Source organism: Furipterus horrens, unplaced genomic scaffold (genome assembly GCF_987537825.1).
Source record: "Furipterus horrens unplaced genomic scaffold, mFurHor1.1.pri manual_scaffold_4, whole genome shotgun sequence".
Taxonomy (NCBI): domain Eukaryota; kingdom Metazoa; phylum Chordata; class Mammalia; order Chiroptera; family Furipteridae; genus Furipterus; species Furipterus horrens.
Window position 1 is genome coordinate 180,825,050 of NW_028327174.1, and position 17,466 is coordinate 180,842,515.

Here is a 17,466-nt window from a genome sequence, read left to right on the forward strand (position 1 = left end):
TTGGCTTGGATTGCCAAGGACTTTCCATTCTTTCACAGGTATAGTAGTAAAACACCTCTCACCCTCTACTGAGCACTCCGTATGATTTAAAAGTCTTCTTTGATTCCATTTCCTCATTCCGTGTTATTTTCTTTATATGCAGAGAGAAGGTTAAGGAAAAGTAGCTGACCTTAATAATTGATAGCTGAAAAAATATAAGAGGTGTTAGTTACTGTCTTTTACCTTCATTTTGGAGTCTTCAGTTCCTAAATTTTGAGTCAACAGGAAAAGTCAAGTTCAACATCCTTTATAAAGGCAACTACTATATGAACTTAGTACTATGCCAGGTGCTTTGTGCAACTTAATCTTTATAATAATGTTGGAAGCAATGTTTAATGACTCCCTTTTTGCAAATAAAGAAGCAAAAATTTATAAAAGATGAGTAATTTCCCCAGTATTACTGTAAGTAGGTTGTAATACAGGACAACAAATACTTATTCCTCTGTATTTCCAAAGCTTATTGTGATGTTTTTCACTATGTTGCCACACAGTACACCAATAACACTCATTTTAGATATCAGCAGGGTAGGATTATGAAGGAATTCATTGTCTTTGTGAGATATAAATCAGAACATATTAGAATCTGACTTTATAGCAGGCTTCTCTTCCCAGTAATTGAAGCTGAGTAAATAAAGACAGAAAATATACTTTTCTGTATAACTTTGCTCTTGCTTTCCACAAGAAGTTCCTCAATGACTTCCCAATGATGCCATTTCTATTCTTAATACACTAAAGACCCACATTTTCATTTGGTCTTATTGGTTAACAGCTTTACAACTCAGCAAATATTTCACAGCAGCTTTTACATCCTTTTTTCTCAAGCTATAGATTATAGGATTGAGCATGGGGGTGACTACCGCATAAAACATGGAAACAAGCCCCTCCATAGCTTGCACATTGTCTTTTCCAAAGAAGTTTTGGGACTTGGGTTTGGCATACATAAAAAAGATGGCACCATAAAATATGACCACCACAGTCAGATGTGCTGAGCAGGTGGAAAAGGCTTTGCATCTCCCTGTGACTGTGTTCATTCTCAAGATGGTGACGAGGATTAACATGTAGGAGAAAAAAATGACCAGCAGTGGAAGAATCAGGAATGCCACATTTGACTCTGCTAGGGTAACAATATTGAGGGAGATAACAGCACAAGCTAGCTTAAGGACAGCTAATATCTCACATAAGAAATGATTAATAATATTATTCCCACAGAAAGGCAATTGCATGGCCAGAGATGTCTGCACAATCGAGTTGATTCCACCAGACAGCCATGACACGGAAGCCATCAGGACATACACCACCTTGCTCATGACGATGGGGTATCTCAGAGGGTTGGTTAGAGATGGCCACAAAGCAGTCAAAAGGCATCACGCCAAGAAGGAAACACTCTGTTGACCCCATTGGAAACCCAAAGAACATCTGCACTGCACATCCAGAGAAGGAAATGTTCCTTTTCTTTGAGATTAAGCTCACCAAAGTTGAGGAAATGGAGGAGAATGTATAGCAGATATCCAGGAGAGAGAGGTTGCTCAGGAAGAAGTACATGGGAGTGTGAAGATGGGAATCAAAGAACACCATTGCCAATCAGAATCACTAGGTACATAATTAGAATTAGAGCAAAGAAAATGATCTCAAGTTTGGGGTAACCAGAGAGTCCCAGAAGAATGAATTCTTTCACAAAGATCTTGTTTATTACATCCATGTCTCAGCTTTCAGGATACCAAAGATAGACCCAATATAAAATATTTTCACTGACAAGCAACAAATGTAACAGATGTCTTGAATAAGTATTATTCTAGGTTGACACAGTGTTTTCGTTGATTTCTGTCATCTGCTTCTTACATATGTCATCTTTGATAGTTTTTGCCTAGAATACAATAATAATGGGATGTTAAGAGTTTCTACGTCCTGTGTCTAAACTGTTCAGATCTACCTATGATCAGAAGCAAATTCAGAAGTGACCTCCCTTCCTGTTGACACCCTAAGTTTAGTTTTCTAAAAGACCTTAGCATAGTTAGGCAACAAATCCAATTTCTTCATTTAGTCAGATCTAGTGAGAGAGTGGTGGAAAAGTAAAAGACAACTCAACAAGGACAAAAATTTTGATTTGATGTTTAATAGAAATTTTTAAAAATGTAAAGCAAGTTTGATTTTTATGAATATTTGTTTACCTGGCATTCTGTATATCCTTTTAGTCTATTGAATTGTGTGTTTTTATAGACAGATATTTGATTATAGTAGAATGAACCACATACACTACAATTTAACATCAGCTCAAAGCTCAGGTTAATTGTTGATCTCATAGTAACAGCCACTCTTACTATTTTGTTAGTCCCTATTACAATGCCAGTATGTAAATCAACTACACGTGTATATGATGGAGAATCTATGAAGAGCGTAATCACTCTTCATTTGTCTTATTCTATAACTTCAGAGTTACTTGTAATTTCCTTAAGTGTACCTGAGAAAACTCTAATAATGGATAAATATATTTGTGTGTGTAGCACTTCACACTTTACAAAAAAATATTATTATTTTCATCATCCCTATTTCTTTTCAAATGTAAGGACAGATGGGCCAAAGTTACCCAGCCTATCAGTAAAAAGTAGAGCTTGACTCAGATCTTTGCCAATGAATTCTAGAGCTCTTAGGGCTATAAAACCAAAAGGTATTATACTGTTTTCCCACCAACTACTACTCAGAATTTTTGGGCTTGGTGGAATAATAAAAAAATCAACTATGTCAGTCTTTCAAACTTTTCATACATATATAAATACCTGAGGGTCTTATTAAAATTCAGATTCTCTTTTAGTAGGTCTAGGACAGAGTCTGTGATTCTGAATTTCTAATAAGCTCCCAGGTTATGCTGAAGCAGCTGGTATAGGGCCAGATTGTCAGTAGTCAGTAGGCAGACTATCCAGATGTTTCTGATACATATAGATTTTCTTTTGTTTTATTACAAAAACTAGCTTAAAAATCTAGAAAATGACCAAGGGCATATTTCTTCCATGTTTTCCAGCAAACTCCATGGCTATTCAGTACAATTCAGAATATAATAATATTAAAAAACAAATTGTATAAAAGCAGGATGAACTTTTGTTGGACTACTATAATATATATAGGATATGCTAAGAGCCTATTTTGAACCCAATCCTATCCCAAGCCAATAAAGAAGAGTAAAAATATAATATAATATGTCTGTCATCAATACGTTTATAATTCAGTGAGGAAAACAGTAAAACGACACTTGAAATAATTTGATATAGAATATCATTACATTGTGTGACTAGAGTTAATATTATAAGTATTTCCAGAAGGAGGAAGTTGATGAGAAATAAACAAGTCAAGAGAGAGTTCTGGAAGAATCTCCTCTTAGGCTGGATCTGCAAGCATGGAAAGGATGAGGCAGCTTTGGCAGAGAAGAGGGGTAGAGGAGTATCCCAGAAGGGAAAACAGGTTGAGCAAAGTATAAGAATAAGCATATTGCAGTACAGCAGTACCTCCTTTCAGACAAAGGAGTTTCTATGAAGAAGTGATATGAAGCACATTTTAAAAGGAAAATGAAGCAGATGCATATAAAGTGCCAAAAGTCAGGCAGACAAATTGATACTTCTTGTTGTGGGAAAGGAGCCCCATTATTAGATGCACCAAGTCCAAGGTGAGTTGTTAGACCCTGTGATGTTTAGCTACCCTTCAAAATTGACATTATACACTTTGATTTTAAGAGGTTTTTGAGCAGATATGTGACACAAGGAATTGAAATATTTAGATGAATTAGATTATCATTAGTTACTGACTGGTACACCAAAAAATCTTTTCATAATTGCCAACAGTTTTCAGGTTAACCAAAACAGCAAGTTTAGGGTTCACACAGGCTAACAGTTCTGCGAGCGTCAGCATAAACTCACTACCCGACTTTCACAATTTGATCTGTGATTACAGGTGAAAAGATTTCTCTCCAGTGTACAATGTCTTAGAGTCAGAAGTCAAACTCAGCTGAGAAATTCTCACTTCAGAAACAATGCAGTTAAAGAATACAAAGGAGACTTTCAACTTGGATAAGAGATGCAAATGAGAGAATTTTGAATCTCCAAATTAAGAGATGAGAAAATTGAGCTTCAAAGCAATTTTTAGTGTATATTTATTCGGGTAAGGACCAGAAGTACCTTAAAAACTCTTAATTTATTTAAATGAAAAAGACTTTCATTTATGCAAAGAACTTCTATTGCAGATCTTATGTGCCGGATACTGTGCTTAAAATTAGTTCACTTGGTTGAAGTCATATGGCTAAAAACAGGTAGAGACAAAACCCAATGCCCATTCTCCTTCTAATATTTCTGTGCCCAACAAGTAGCATTAAACTCCACATAGGAAATATGTATCAGCAACAGAAAATGGTCAGTGAGACTACAAATATAGTGAAGACATAAAGACAAAACTTAGTGAACAATGCACAAGGGGAATGGTTAAGTCTTAGTAAAGAACTTAGTGCTACTTATCATTATGGAAGGTTCAGGGCTATGGGATTAAAGTATATGTATCATTACACTTCATTTTCTGTGAATGATTCTACACTCACTCTATACTCCTTCTTAGGATAAATCCAAGTTCCCCACAAGTGGTGTACAGAAATTGGTCAAGGGATGCCTTACATACAGGACAGGAGCACTCTGATCAGCCCAGGCATGAATGCAGAAGAAAACAGCAAACTCTGACATACCAAGAAACATGGTGATGTTCCAGATCCAGTCCCTTTGGGGTTTAGGTCTGGAGAGCCTATTGGCTTTCACTTCCAGAAAAATGTAATGACAATGTATCTTAGGCCACTTAAACCTGCTTTTCTTGACACCTGCTCCAAGCCTTCCCCTCCTAGACAGAAATTCCCTCACCAATTCAAATCTATCTTGAACCAGGTCTGTCTTGCTGCCGTTGTTCTTCTCCCAGAAATTTAAATTGGTTATTTTGTATATTGTAAGATAATGGGGAAAGGAGCTTGTCTGTCTTGCTCACCCTTCTACACCTGGAGCCTAACAAAGTGGCTGCACCTCTTGGATTTGGACTGAATTAGTGAACATTTACACTCTAGATTCTTAAACAATTTCTCTGTGCAGTATTTGTGGATTCATGTCCAAGAAAAGTTTAATATGACCAAATGATTCAGTTGCAACAGGTTCTGATTTATTTTGTAAAGTATCTTTCAGTCAGTAGTAACAAACTGCCATCTTATATTGACAATGTAAGTACAAAAGATCACCTCATATTCACTTGAATGGATGTAGCATGGGGTGAGCGTAGTGAAAAAGTACGTGCGACTTAGAGGCAAAAGTTCTAGGTTTAAGGTTCTTTTCTTTTAATATATAATCTCAGTTTTCTTACTTGCAAAATAAGGATACAAATCCCTGCCTTACTTTTCTCCCAGGTTTGGTTTGAGAAAAATTCAGTAGCGTATGGAAACTGCTTTATGAATTAACGGGCATTATACAGAAATAACAATGCTAATAAATCAAAGCTATGTGGTAATAATAATAAATTCGTAGCTGTATTTCCCCATGCTGCCCACATTTTAAATCCATATTTAATAATAGCTTGTATGGAGTGAAAAGCTATAGTTTTATGGTATTGAAGATTTACCTATTGATAAATTATTTCTACCTCCTAGATGTACCAGTTCCTTTCTTCATAGTATTTATGTCAGCTTTCTGAATTGAGATTGGGTTTAACAAACAATGACAGATGTGGAAGAATAAATATTTGTAATGTAACAGTTTTAATTGTTCCCCTAGTCCCAAAGCAATTTAAGTTAGAATGAGAGATCTGTAGAACGGAGAAACTTCTGGTGTGTTAGGGACAGTGTCCCACAGACCCAATTAACACTGGTGTTGGGAATATATTGTGACTGAACTAAAACTCAAAAATAAAATGACATTCTCTTACTGATGTAACTTTCAGAAACAGGGGCAAATGTTCATCAAATTAACTTTATAAAATGTGAGAGCTTTTTAATTCAAAATATGTTTTCCAAAGCAGAGTTAATTCAAAGTAAGAGCTTAATTCAAATGACAAACACTAAGTGAAACACCAATTCAAAAGAACTTATGCATCCCTATGTTCATTGCAGCACTGTTTACAATAAATAGCTAAGTGCTGGAAACAACCTAAGTGCCCATCTGTAGATGAGTGGATCAAAAAACTGTGGTACATTTACACAATGGAGTACTATGTAGCAGAAAGAAAGAAGGAACTCCTGCCATCTGCAACAACATGGATGGAACTAGAGAGAATTATGCTTAGTGAAATAAGCCAGGCAAAGAAAGAAAAATACCATATGATATCACCTAATACAGGAAACTAAAGAACAACACAAACAAAGGAACTAAATAGAACAAAGAGCAGAATAGCAGTCAATAGGGGGGAGGGGAGAGGGAGAGAAGGGGGATAAGTAAGGGAAGGGTTTAGTCAAATAACATATATAAAAGACTCATGGACATGGACAACGGGGAGGGATATGATTGCAGGAGAGGGGGTGGGTTGGGTGGGGGAGAGAAATTGGGGGAAAAGGGGACAACTGTAATTGAAAAAACAAAAATAAAAAATAAAAATAAAAAATAAAAAATAAAAAAACAAATACTAAAGTGAAATGCTGGAACTTAAAAATGATCTAGATATTACAAATTAAACAGATATTTATTATAAATTAAATGCTCTGTCATTTAACTCTTTTGCTTATTTTATCATTTTTTTAAAGGTTAATGTTATGCAGAATGCTATTGCCAACCTTTTATGGAATTAAAAGAAATACAGGTAATCAATAATATAAATGAATTTATAGAGCAAAAGTGAATTCAGATGTTTAAGGCCAAAAGTAAAAAGAATCCAGAATGGATAGCTTGGGGCATGAATTCAGACAGATAGATAGCACATTATCAAATTAAAGTGTTTCAATCTAGTAAGCTGTATTGTTGATATTAAGAGATTCTGACTGTAATTTTCCAACAGATGCTACATTTCACTGAAAAAATTATGGATTCTAAGGGGCCATTTTCGGGAGGCAGTCCCATGCCCAAGTAGGAAGTTCACGAACTGTGAATTGTGGTTCCAGCTACTAACCCAGAGACAGCCCTGTCCCACTATAAACTTGGCTACAACACTGTTTGACTTTGATCCTGCCACCAATATCATCTGCCAAGGAACCTATTAGGAGTCATGCCTCCCCATGCCAGAGATGACAGGCTCACCAATCTTAATCCTGGCTATTGAACCTGAATTGGAGGTGATCTGGCTCCAGCTGCTCTTAACCAACAGTACTATCTGTCCAAGGACTGGGCAAGAGAGACACCCCCTCTGTACCCCAAGGCAGGCGCTCCAACCTCTGTCTGACTATAGATCCTGAATTGGCCCAGTCTGTTCCAGTCCCTTGCAGTTTCAGGATAGGAAACTCCCTGCCCACCCAGAGGGCAGCCTAGAGACATGCTTATCTGAATCCTGGGGGGTAGACCTGCTGACCTCCATTTAAAGCAGCACTGGAACCTTGACATCTGCAATCAGAGACAAGTACTGTTTGCCCAGATACCTGCCAAAAGACACACACATATGCATCTCTGGAGGTAAGCACTTGATCCCAGTTCAACTCGTCGTCGGCAGCCATCCGTCTCGAGAGACGATGGTGTAGCTTCTTAAGAGTCTATCTGCACCGCCGAGAATGGTTGTGCAGTCCGACTCGGGAGTAACACGGTATCTGTCTCCTCCCGTGTTGAATCGACATCTTGCGATGACGCTGGAGTGTCCTCTCCAGTGAAGCTGAAGCTACAGAGCCTGGGCAGGGTGATATGGAGGGTCTGCTGTTGCCCATGCAGCAGACCCCCCCTCTCTTCGCAGCTGAGGGGTCCAAGGGAAAGACGGAGTCAATACAGCTTGGCTTCAGGTGCGCCGCAGGAGTTGCCGGTGTTGACTACAATGTCAAACCGCCTTAGGGACTCCGGCTCCGGATTTTCTGTCGGGGTTTACTCCCTTAGCCTTTCCCCTGAAGAGGTATGCCGCAAGGCAGCGGAGGTTTTTTGGAGTCAGAGTTTTCCTTCTCTGATCCAGTTCAACTGAACATCTTGAAAGGGTACCATTAACCAGCTCCAGCTCCTCACGGCCACAGTCTAAAAGTGGACCAGCCCAGGAACCTGTTAGGAACCCTCCCAGGGACCTGAGAGAGCTACATGCATCTGCATACCCGATAAAAAGCCCACCATCTGTGAACCCTAAAGCAGACCCTTGTCCCCAAATTAGAAATATTTACCAAGATCCTAGAGGCAATTACATCCACCCATGGACATGAAAGTATGTGAAATATACATCTCACTGCCAAAGATACATATAAACACAGACTTACATACTGTAATGGTGGCACATAAATCACTTTTATTACTAGTATATAAAAGACACAAGTAGTATGAATAACTAATACCACAGAAATTTGTTAATAAAAACACAAAATAGAAATAAGACATCAATTACATGAAGGGGGGGGTAAAATGTAAAATTACCGTACTTGATCATGTTATGTTCATCTGAACAAATGAATAACGAGTAAAGAGAGTAAATCAATAATCAAAAACCCTCCCAACAAAGAAGAGTCCAGGACCAGATGGCTTCAGTGATGAATTCTACCAAATAGCTAAAAAAGAATTAATGCCAGTCCCTCTCAAACTCTTTCAAAGAACTGAAGAGGGAGCACTTCCAACCTCAGTTTAAGAAGATAGCATCATCCTGATACCAAAACCAGATAAGGGCACTACAAGAAAACTAAACTACAGACCAATATCCTTGATGAGCAGAGATGAAAAAATCCTCAACAAAATACAAGCAAACCAAATTCAACAACACATTAAAAGGATCATACATCATGATCAAGTGGAATTTATCCCTAAATTGCAAGGATGATTCAACATAGGCAAATCAATAAACATGAAACTCCACATTAACAGAAAGAAGATTTAAAACCATATGGTCTACTCAATAGATGCAGAAAAATCATTTGATAAAATTCAGTACCCTTTCATGAAAAAAATTCTCAGCAAATTATGTATAGAAAGAATGTACTTAAACATAACAAAGACTGTATATGACAAGTCTACAACTAACATTATACTCAAAGTTGAAAAGCTAAAAGCTTTTCCTCTAGGATCAGAAAGAAAGCTAAAATGCCACTTTTATTCAACATAGTACTGGAAACCCTAACCATAGCAATTAGTCAAGAAAAAGAAAAAGAAGGCATCCACTACAAAACCCTGAAGACTTCAACAAAATAACTGGTAGACATAATAAACTAATTTAATAAAGTTTCAGGATACCAAATCAATATACAAAAATCAGTTGCATATCTACCCACATAAAATAAATTATGAAAAGAGAAGTGAAGAAATAACCTCATTTGCAATAGTATTAAAAAATAATAAAATACTTAGAAATAAATTTAACCAAGGAGGTGAAATATCCATACTGAAAAATATAATACACTGATGAAAGAAATTATAAAACACATACACATATGGAAAAATACTTCATATTCATGGATTGGAAGAATTAATATTGTTAAAATGTCCATGCTTACCAAAGCAATCTACAGAGTCAATCAAATCTCTATAAAAATTTCAATGGTTTTTTCACAGCAGTAGAAAAACGATCCAAAATTCATAAGAACCACAACACTTAAAATAGCCAAAGCAATCTTGAGAAAACAAAGCTGGAGACATCATACTTCCTGATTTTAAAATGAATTACAAAGCTTTCAAAATTAAAGCAGTATTATTCTGGCATAAATATAAACACATAGACAATGGAACATAAAAAAAATAGCACAGAAATAAACCCAGGTATATATAGCCAGGTAATCTTTGATAAGGACAATGAGAATACCCAATGGGGAAACAACAGTCTCTTTAATAAATGGTGTTGGGGAAACTGGATATCTATTTGCAAAAAAAATAAAATTGGGCCCTTATCTTTCACCATTCACAAAAATTAACTTGAAATGTATGAAAGACTCATCTGTAGGACCTAAAACCATAAAACTCCTAAAAGAAAACTTAGGAACAGAGCTTTTTGATATTGGTCTTTGCAATGAGTTTTTGTATATGACACCAAAACAAAAAACAACAAATGCAAAAAATAAATAAGTGGGACTGTATCAAACTAAAAGGCTTTGCACAGCAACAGAAACCAACCACAAAATGAAAAGGCAGCCAGCCTATAACAAGGGAGAAAATTTTGGGAATCCATATTTTTAATAAAGGGTTAATATCCAAAGTAGATAAGAAACATACAACTCAATAGCAAATAAATAAATAGGCAAAGGAATGGAACAGACATTATTCCAACAAAAACATACAAATAGCCAACAAGTACATGAAAAAGTTAAGTGTCGCTGGTTCAATCTTCCAGTCAGGGCACATCAGAGAAGGAAAACTCTGACTCCAAAAAACCTCTGCTGCCTTGCGGCATACCTCTTCAGGGGAAAGGCTAAGGGAGTAAACCCCGACAGAAAATCCGGAGCCGGAGTCCCTAAGGCGGTTTGACGTTGTAGTCAACACCGGCAACTCCTGCGGCGCACCTGAAGCCAAGCTGTATTGACTCCGTCTTTCCCTTGGATCCTTCAGCTGCGAAGAGAGGGGGAGTCTGCTGCATGGGCAACAGCAGACCCTCCATATCACCCTGCCCAGGCTCTGTAGCTTCAGCTTCACTGGAGAGGACACTCCAGCGTCATCGCAAGATGTCGATTCAACACGGGAGGAGACAGATACCGTGTTACTCCCGAGTCGGACTGCACAACCATTCTCGGCGGTGCAGATAGACTCTTAAGAAGCTACATCATCATCTCTCGAGGCTCTGTAGCTTCAGCTTCACTGGAGAGGACACTCCAGCGTCATCGCAAGATGTCGATTCAACACGGGAGGAGACAGATACCGTGTCACTCCCGAGTCGGACTGCACAACCATTCTCGGCCGTGCAGATAGACTCTTAAGAAGCTACACCATCGTCTCTCGAGACGGACAGCTGCCAACAACAACAAAGCATTAGACATTGTATACATTCCCATTCATAAAATGTAGACTAAGGAAAATTGGAATGAATAATTGGAATCCCTGCTTATAAAATTCCAGGGTGATAAAAAAAAAAACTTAAAGAACAGTTTTAAAGAATGAATAAATGTGTGTTTAAATTTAATATATGTGGATTTAAGGAAGATCACTATTGGATATATTGTTGAGATATTTTGGAAGACGGTATGGAGAAAATGGTAGGATGATACAGGCACTCACAGAAACTTTTTCTTTATTTCTTTTTTTTTCCTTTGCCTTCTCCTGTATTTGTGGGACATGAATTACATTTATAAGTTCTGGAGGAAGAATCACTATAACAATAGATCTAAATATTACTGACCACATTCTTTAAAAAAAAAAAAAAGGATAATGTAGATCATTCCTTTTGAAAAAAGTGGGATTAATGGATTCTGTCTTTATCTTACCTGGTCAGTGAGGCATGCCGATGTGCTTGTACTTATCCAATCCTACTGTACAAAACAGACTAAATAAAGGAGAAACCATTGACCTTATTTAAATTGCTCCTAGCTTTATGGATCAATCCACCAGCTGAAACTAATAGTGTGGCCCCAAGGAGAATAATCTGGATAAAAATTAATGAAAAGTGAGAAAAAAAAGTGATTGCTGCTATAAAGGAAGCTTACAGGAAACTCTGTGACATGCTCTAAATTATATTTGGAGATCACTATTATCTGTGTGGTAGTGTCTTGGAGAAATCAACATTTGGATCCAAAATATGCACTCAAACTCAATAAGCAGTCAATAGCAACATGTTGAGTATATAAACCAACATTGGCTGAAACGTTCTAAAAAACTTGCCCTGAGAGGTACAAGTGACATTTCGGAACACTCCCTTTTGGCCTAAAATCCCTTTTTCCTTTAGGACTATATCCTGTACCTTTATAGGAAGGCTTTAGCCATACGTAATTATACACTCCAAAGCCCCATGTGCTCTTTAAAATATCCAACCCTGGGTAAGTGCTGCAATGTTTACTTTTAACATCTAGCCTCTTGAAATTTAGAAAATCATTTTAATTATACACAGTCTGCACTATCTCATGGCAACAATCCCCTAGAGTGGAAATAACGTCTTTGGCATGGCTCTGTGCCCTTCTCGTGGCTCACAGTCCTCACCAGCACTGTCCTGCTGTGCTTAACTGAAGAAGGAACCATTCGTATCACAGTCTCTATGCCCCGGGATGTAAAGTCTCATGGACTACAATGTAAACAATGGCATTTGGATTTTTGCAACTTAGTGTATGTCTACCTATTACATCAATATATCTATATAAATAAATATGATAGATAAGTATAAAGTCTATACATGAAGATAGATAGATAGATAGATAGATAGGTGTAATTATGTCCAGGAAATGTTTCAAAGTAATCTGGAAGAAAATATATAATGATGAAAGAAAGAAAATTGACCATGTGTTAGGAATTATTTAAGCCATTATTGGCACATATTATTTTATTAAATTACTCATTCTTTTGTTAATATTTGAAAATAAAATTTCCAAAAGTACGAGGTCTGTCCAGAAAAAGTACAGCTATTGTTAATATGACAAGAATGGTTTGTGCAACATCAATGTAACCTGGCAGCCAAGGAGAGTGGACTGCAATACACATACATGAACAATGATGACTTCACTGTACTAGTCAGTGGGGGCAGTAGACACCATGGAGTGAGCATGTGTACTGTGTGGCCACTGCATTCAAAATGACTGAGTGAGTAATGAATCTGAATAAAAGTTTGTGTTAAGCTTGAACATTCCTCCACGGAAGCTATTTGGATGTTTCAGAAGGCTTTCAAGGACCATGCAATGAATGCAGCACAGATAAAAGTGTGGCAGAAATGCTCCAAAGATGGCCAAGAATCTGTTGAAAGTGATCCATGTTCTAGAAGGCCTGAAATAAGCAGAACACCTGAGAATGTTGAACGTGTATGAGCTGCAACCAACAAAGATCAATGACTGACAATGTGAGAACTAGAAGCTGATCTGGGGATTCCAAAACTACTGTGTTCGAGATTTTGATTCAGGATCTTGGCATGAAATGTGTCATGGCAAAATTCATTCCTTGGCTTCTGCTACCAGAGCAGAAGGAACATCATACTGCAGTTGCTAATGACTTCATTCAAATGTTACAATGAACCAGATTTCTTCAAGAATGTCATAACCAGCAATGAATAGTGGGAGAACTGTGTGAGGTCCCAAGGTGCCTACTTTGAAGGGGACTGAAATGTCATTGTCCTGTGTACAATGCTTCTTGTATCTTTTATCTTCATCAATAAATGTTTTTATTTTTCATAGTACATGAATGGATGCTTTCTGGACAGATCTCATGTTTTTAAAGGAAAAATGTATATAAATGTGTGTCATTATGGATAGACACAGATATAAATATGTGTATGTATTTTGGAAAAAGCTATAAACACATTTGGGGGAAATCATATATAGCATTTAGGATGAGTAATATGACCTTTTCTGAGAGTAATGTAGTAGAAATTGAAAAAGTTCTTATCACTAGCTCAGCTCTGTTAACTTCACTTCTTAAAACTTATCCTGTGAAACCATATGTGTCTTATATTTTTTAAAAACACAAACTTTAATCTCAAGTGTTCATATCACATTAAACAACAAATCAAAATAAAAACATAATGAATGTATGACTCCTGGTTACTAGAAGAAATACTTAAATGATATCTTTGGGAGGTGGCCAAGTAACAACAATTTTTTTGTTTGTTTTTTGAATTAAAAAATATTTATGTATTAGTCATAAAATAATACACCTAACAATCTTTTGGAGATTTCATGATTTTCCAGGGAGGGCAATTAATGATCAGATCTGTTAATTTTTTGATCATTTGATTAGTCACTTGTTTATGTCAAAGCCACAATGTGCCACTTTTATGTACCTCTGGAATATTTTAGCAGTTGAAGGGTTCACCTTGATATAAACCTGCAGATAGATGCTGACGTCCTTGGTATTGTGGGAGGAAAAATAATAACTAAAGTGCTAAGGAGTTGGTTAAAACATTTTAAATAATTTTATATGCCTAAAACTTTGTTGTCATAGATCAAAAGTTAAAGAAAATTAAACAAGGACCAGATACAAATGCGAGACCTCCGGGAAGGAGAAGGATGAGCTCAAAGGCCATCACCCACAGGGTCTGGTATACACCCTTCTGAATAGAACCCAAAGCAATGCTCATGTGATCCACCCAGAAGAGAGAGAAGAGCAGCTGAAACTTCCTGCAGTGACAACACTCCAGTTCTGGTGGGGCAGTGGCAGAACAGCAGAATGTAGTGACCAGATCATTTATGCAGGAACCTGGGTCAACCCAGGGGAAGTGGATTGGCAAAGGATGAAGACTCTGAATAGGAGATATGGAGTCATGTTGTGGCTCTAAAGCAGGTAGGAAATAGTAAAATTCGTTAAGAAAATAAAATCAAAGCTCAGCTATCTTGATGCGCTAAAAGATTATGGGAAAGCTGAATGGTTAAAAAAAAAATCTATAACAAAGTTATTGAAGAATTTCAATTCATTGGAGACTGAAAGAACTGACTTTATTGTCCCAATTACTGCTTTTATCACTCTTTCTGAACTTTTAAGAACATATCAGGCAGATTTGAAATGTCTGTGTTTATTTTAGGCATAAAATACCTACCTTCTTCCCTCTCCTAGACAAGCTCCTCTGCTAGTCTGTAGCCTTGAGAGCTCGGCAGGCTTCCATTCATCAAGACAAAAGCCAGGATGACTTTCTTTGCAGGCACCCAAAACCATAAGAGGCTCTTTTGTAGCACCCCCTCTCCTGGCATGGATTGGAAAAAAAAGCAACTTTCCCATTCTTCCAAAGGGACTACAAGGGATCACCTCCCACCACTCTGTTGTGCACTCCCCATAACTATTTCTTCTCCTGGCCTGAACTTCTTTTTATATGAATATCAGAGAAAGGACAAAGAGGGTGTGATTTATATTAACAGAGTGATTTTTATGGGGAGATATCCAGCCCTTGTAATTATTAGCTTAGGGTAAAAGAGGTCCTTAGCAGTAATTTTTAGTCCTCGATTTAAAGGACTTCTATTCTAAAATTCTAGGGCACTATGAAGCTGGTGCTATGCTAAGTGCTTTCTCCACTGGGACCTAGTTTTATTTATTTCCTTATTGCAAGATTAGGTAACTATGGCCTACAAAGAAAGTCTTTTCAATGTTTTTAGGTAGTTTGTGTAATTGTACATTTTGTACTCTTGCGTGTCTTCTTCCAAAGTTATGTGTAATTGTTTTCTACTCTATTTCCACACAGCATACCAGAAACACTCACTTTAGAGGTCTTCGAGGGTGAAATTCTAATAGAATCATTGTTCTTCTGAGATCTGGATCAGAAGAACAATATTGGAAGCTGAATTTGTAGCAAACTATACTTCTCAGTAATTCTCACTGAGCAGGTTAAGGGAAGGAGAAGAATAAAAATACTTCTCCTTAACCATGGTTTCCCCAAAGAGGTTCTTATAGATTTACCTATGATTTCATCTTTGTGCCTATTACACACAGACTTACATTTTCTGACTAGAAAATATTTGTTGAATAGGTTTTTGGTTCAGCAAATATTTTACAGAAGTTTTCACATCCTTATTTCTCAAGCTATAGATTATAGGATTGAGCATGGGGGTCACTACCCCATAAAACAGGGAAATAAGCTTGTCTGAAGTTTTCAACTTGTCTTCCCCCGACAGTTCTTGAGACTTGGGTTTGGCATACATAAAGAAGATGGTACCATAAAATATGATCACCACAGTCAGGTGTGCTGAACAGGTGGAAAAGGCCTTGCGTCTCCCTGTGGCTGAGTTCATTCTCAAAATGGTGACGAGGATTAACATGTAGGAGAAAAAAATGACCAGCAGTGGAAGAACCAGGAATGCCATATTTGATATGAACATGGTGATAATATTGAGGGAGATATCAGCACAAGCTAGCTTAAGGACAGCTAATATTTCACATGTAAAGTGATTGATAATATTATTCCCACAGAAAGGCAATTGCATGGGCAGAGATGTCTGCACAATCGAGTTGATTCCACCAGACAGCCATGACACAGAAGCCATCAGGACATACACCACCTTGCTCATGATGATGGGGTATCTCAGAGGGTTGCAGATGGCCACAAAGCGGTCAAAAGCCATCATGCCGAGAAGGAAACACTCTGTTGACCCCATTGCAAACCCAAAGAACATCTGCACTGCACATCCGGAGAAGGAAATGTTCCTTTTCTTTGAGATTAAGTTCACCAAAGTTGAGGGAACGGAGGAGGATGTATAGCAGATATCCAGGAGAGAGAGGTTGCTCAGAAAGAAGTACATGGGGATGTGGAGATGGGAATCAAAGATGCATGCTATGATCAGAATACCGTTGCCAATCAGAATCACTAAGTACATAACTAGAATTAGAACAAAGTAAATGATCTCAATCTTTGGGTACCCAGAAAGACCAAGAAGAAGAAATTCTGTCACAAATGTCTGGTTAATTTTATCCATGTCATCTGCTTTCAGAAGAAAGATCTCATATAAAATGCATTCATTGCCAAGAAACAAATGCAAACAAATTACCTGAACAATCTATATTTTTAGAATGTATTATAAGAAGTTTTTGCTTGAAGCTCTGACATCCAATTATCTTCAACAATGTGTATAAACTAGAATACAATGAAATGGGGAAACATGGAAGTACCTATATCCATTGCTAATATATGAAGATCTACCTATAATAAGACATACAAAAGTAACCTTTCCTGCTGTTAAGGATATGTTCCTGAGCTGAGGCTTCTGAACTCTTGGCTAATTATTAACTATAAGCCCGACTTCTTTATCTGCCCCAGAAAGCAAGCAGTGGAAACATCAAAAGACTACTCGACAAGGACTAAACATTTGATTTGGAATTACAATAATAATGACAGTCAAGATTTCACAGCAACTTTGATTTCTTGGTAGATATTTTTTTCTATGCCTGCATACCTTATGTTCGTCACTTCAACTGTATATTTTATATACATGTAATAATAATAAATTGAATAGCATTAACTATTTAACATTTTTAAACACAGTTAGTTGATCTCATATCCCAGCCCCTCTATCTTCTGTTACTGTTCCTATGACAAGACCATTGCATATATCAGCTCCACGTGAGTGTTACAGATAATCTTTGGAGAACATTACATAGTGTCTTCATTTATTTTATTCATTAGCTCTAGTGTATATCTTGATAATTAACTCATTTAAGTCAACCTAAGAAAATAAGGTTTAAATATTCTATATAAATATATATATGAGTGTATATGTACCACTTT

At 37.1% G+C, this 17,466-nt stretch overlaps 2 protein-coding genes across 2 annotated transcripts; both read right to left on the reverse strand.

The window, feature by feature from the left end:
* Positions 1 to 794: 794 nt before the first annotated feature.
* LOC150013489 (olfactory receptor 13C4-like) lies at positions 795 to 1,738 on the reverse strand. Its single transcript, XM_090275937.1, is given in 3 exon segments — positions 795 to 1,373; positions 1,375 to 1,603; positions 1,605 to 1,738. Coding segments are annotated over 3 exon segments (942 nt in total).
* A 13,941-nt stretch (positions 1,739 to 15,679) lies between these two features.
* On the reverse strand, positions 15,680 to 16,716 carry LOC150013490 (olfactory receptor 13C3). The gene has a single exon (XM_090275246.1). It carries the CDS (start codon positions 16,655 to 16,657, stop codon positions 15,680 to 15,682), a length of 978 nt encoding a protein of 325 aa, XP_090131372.1. The 5' UTR covers positions 16,658 to 16,716.
* Between the last annotated feature and the right edge of the window lie 750 nt (positions 16,717 to 17,466).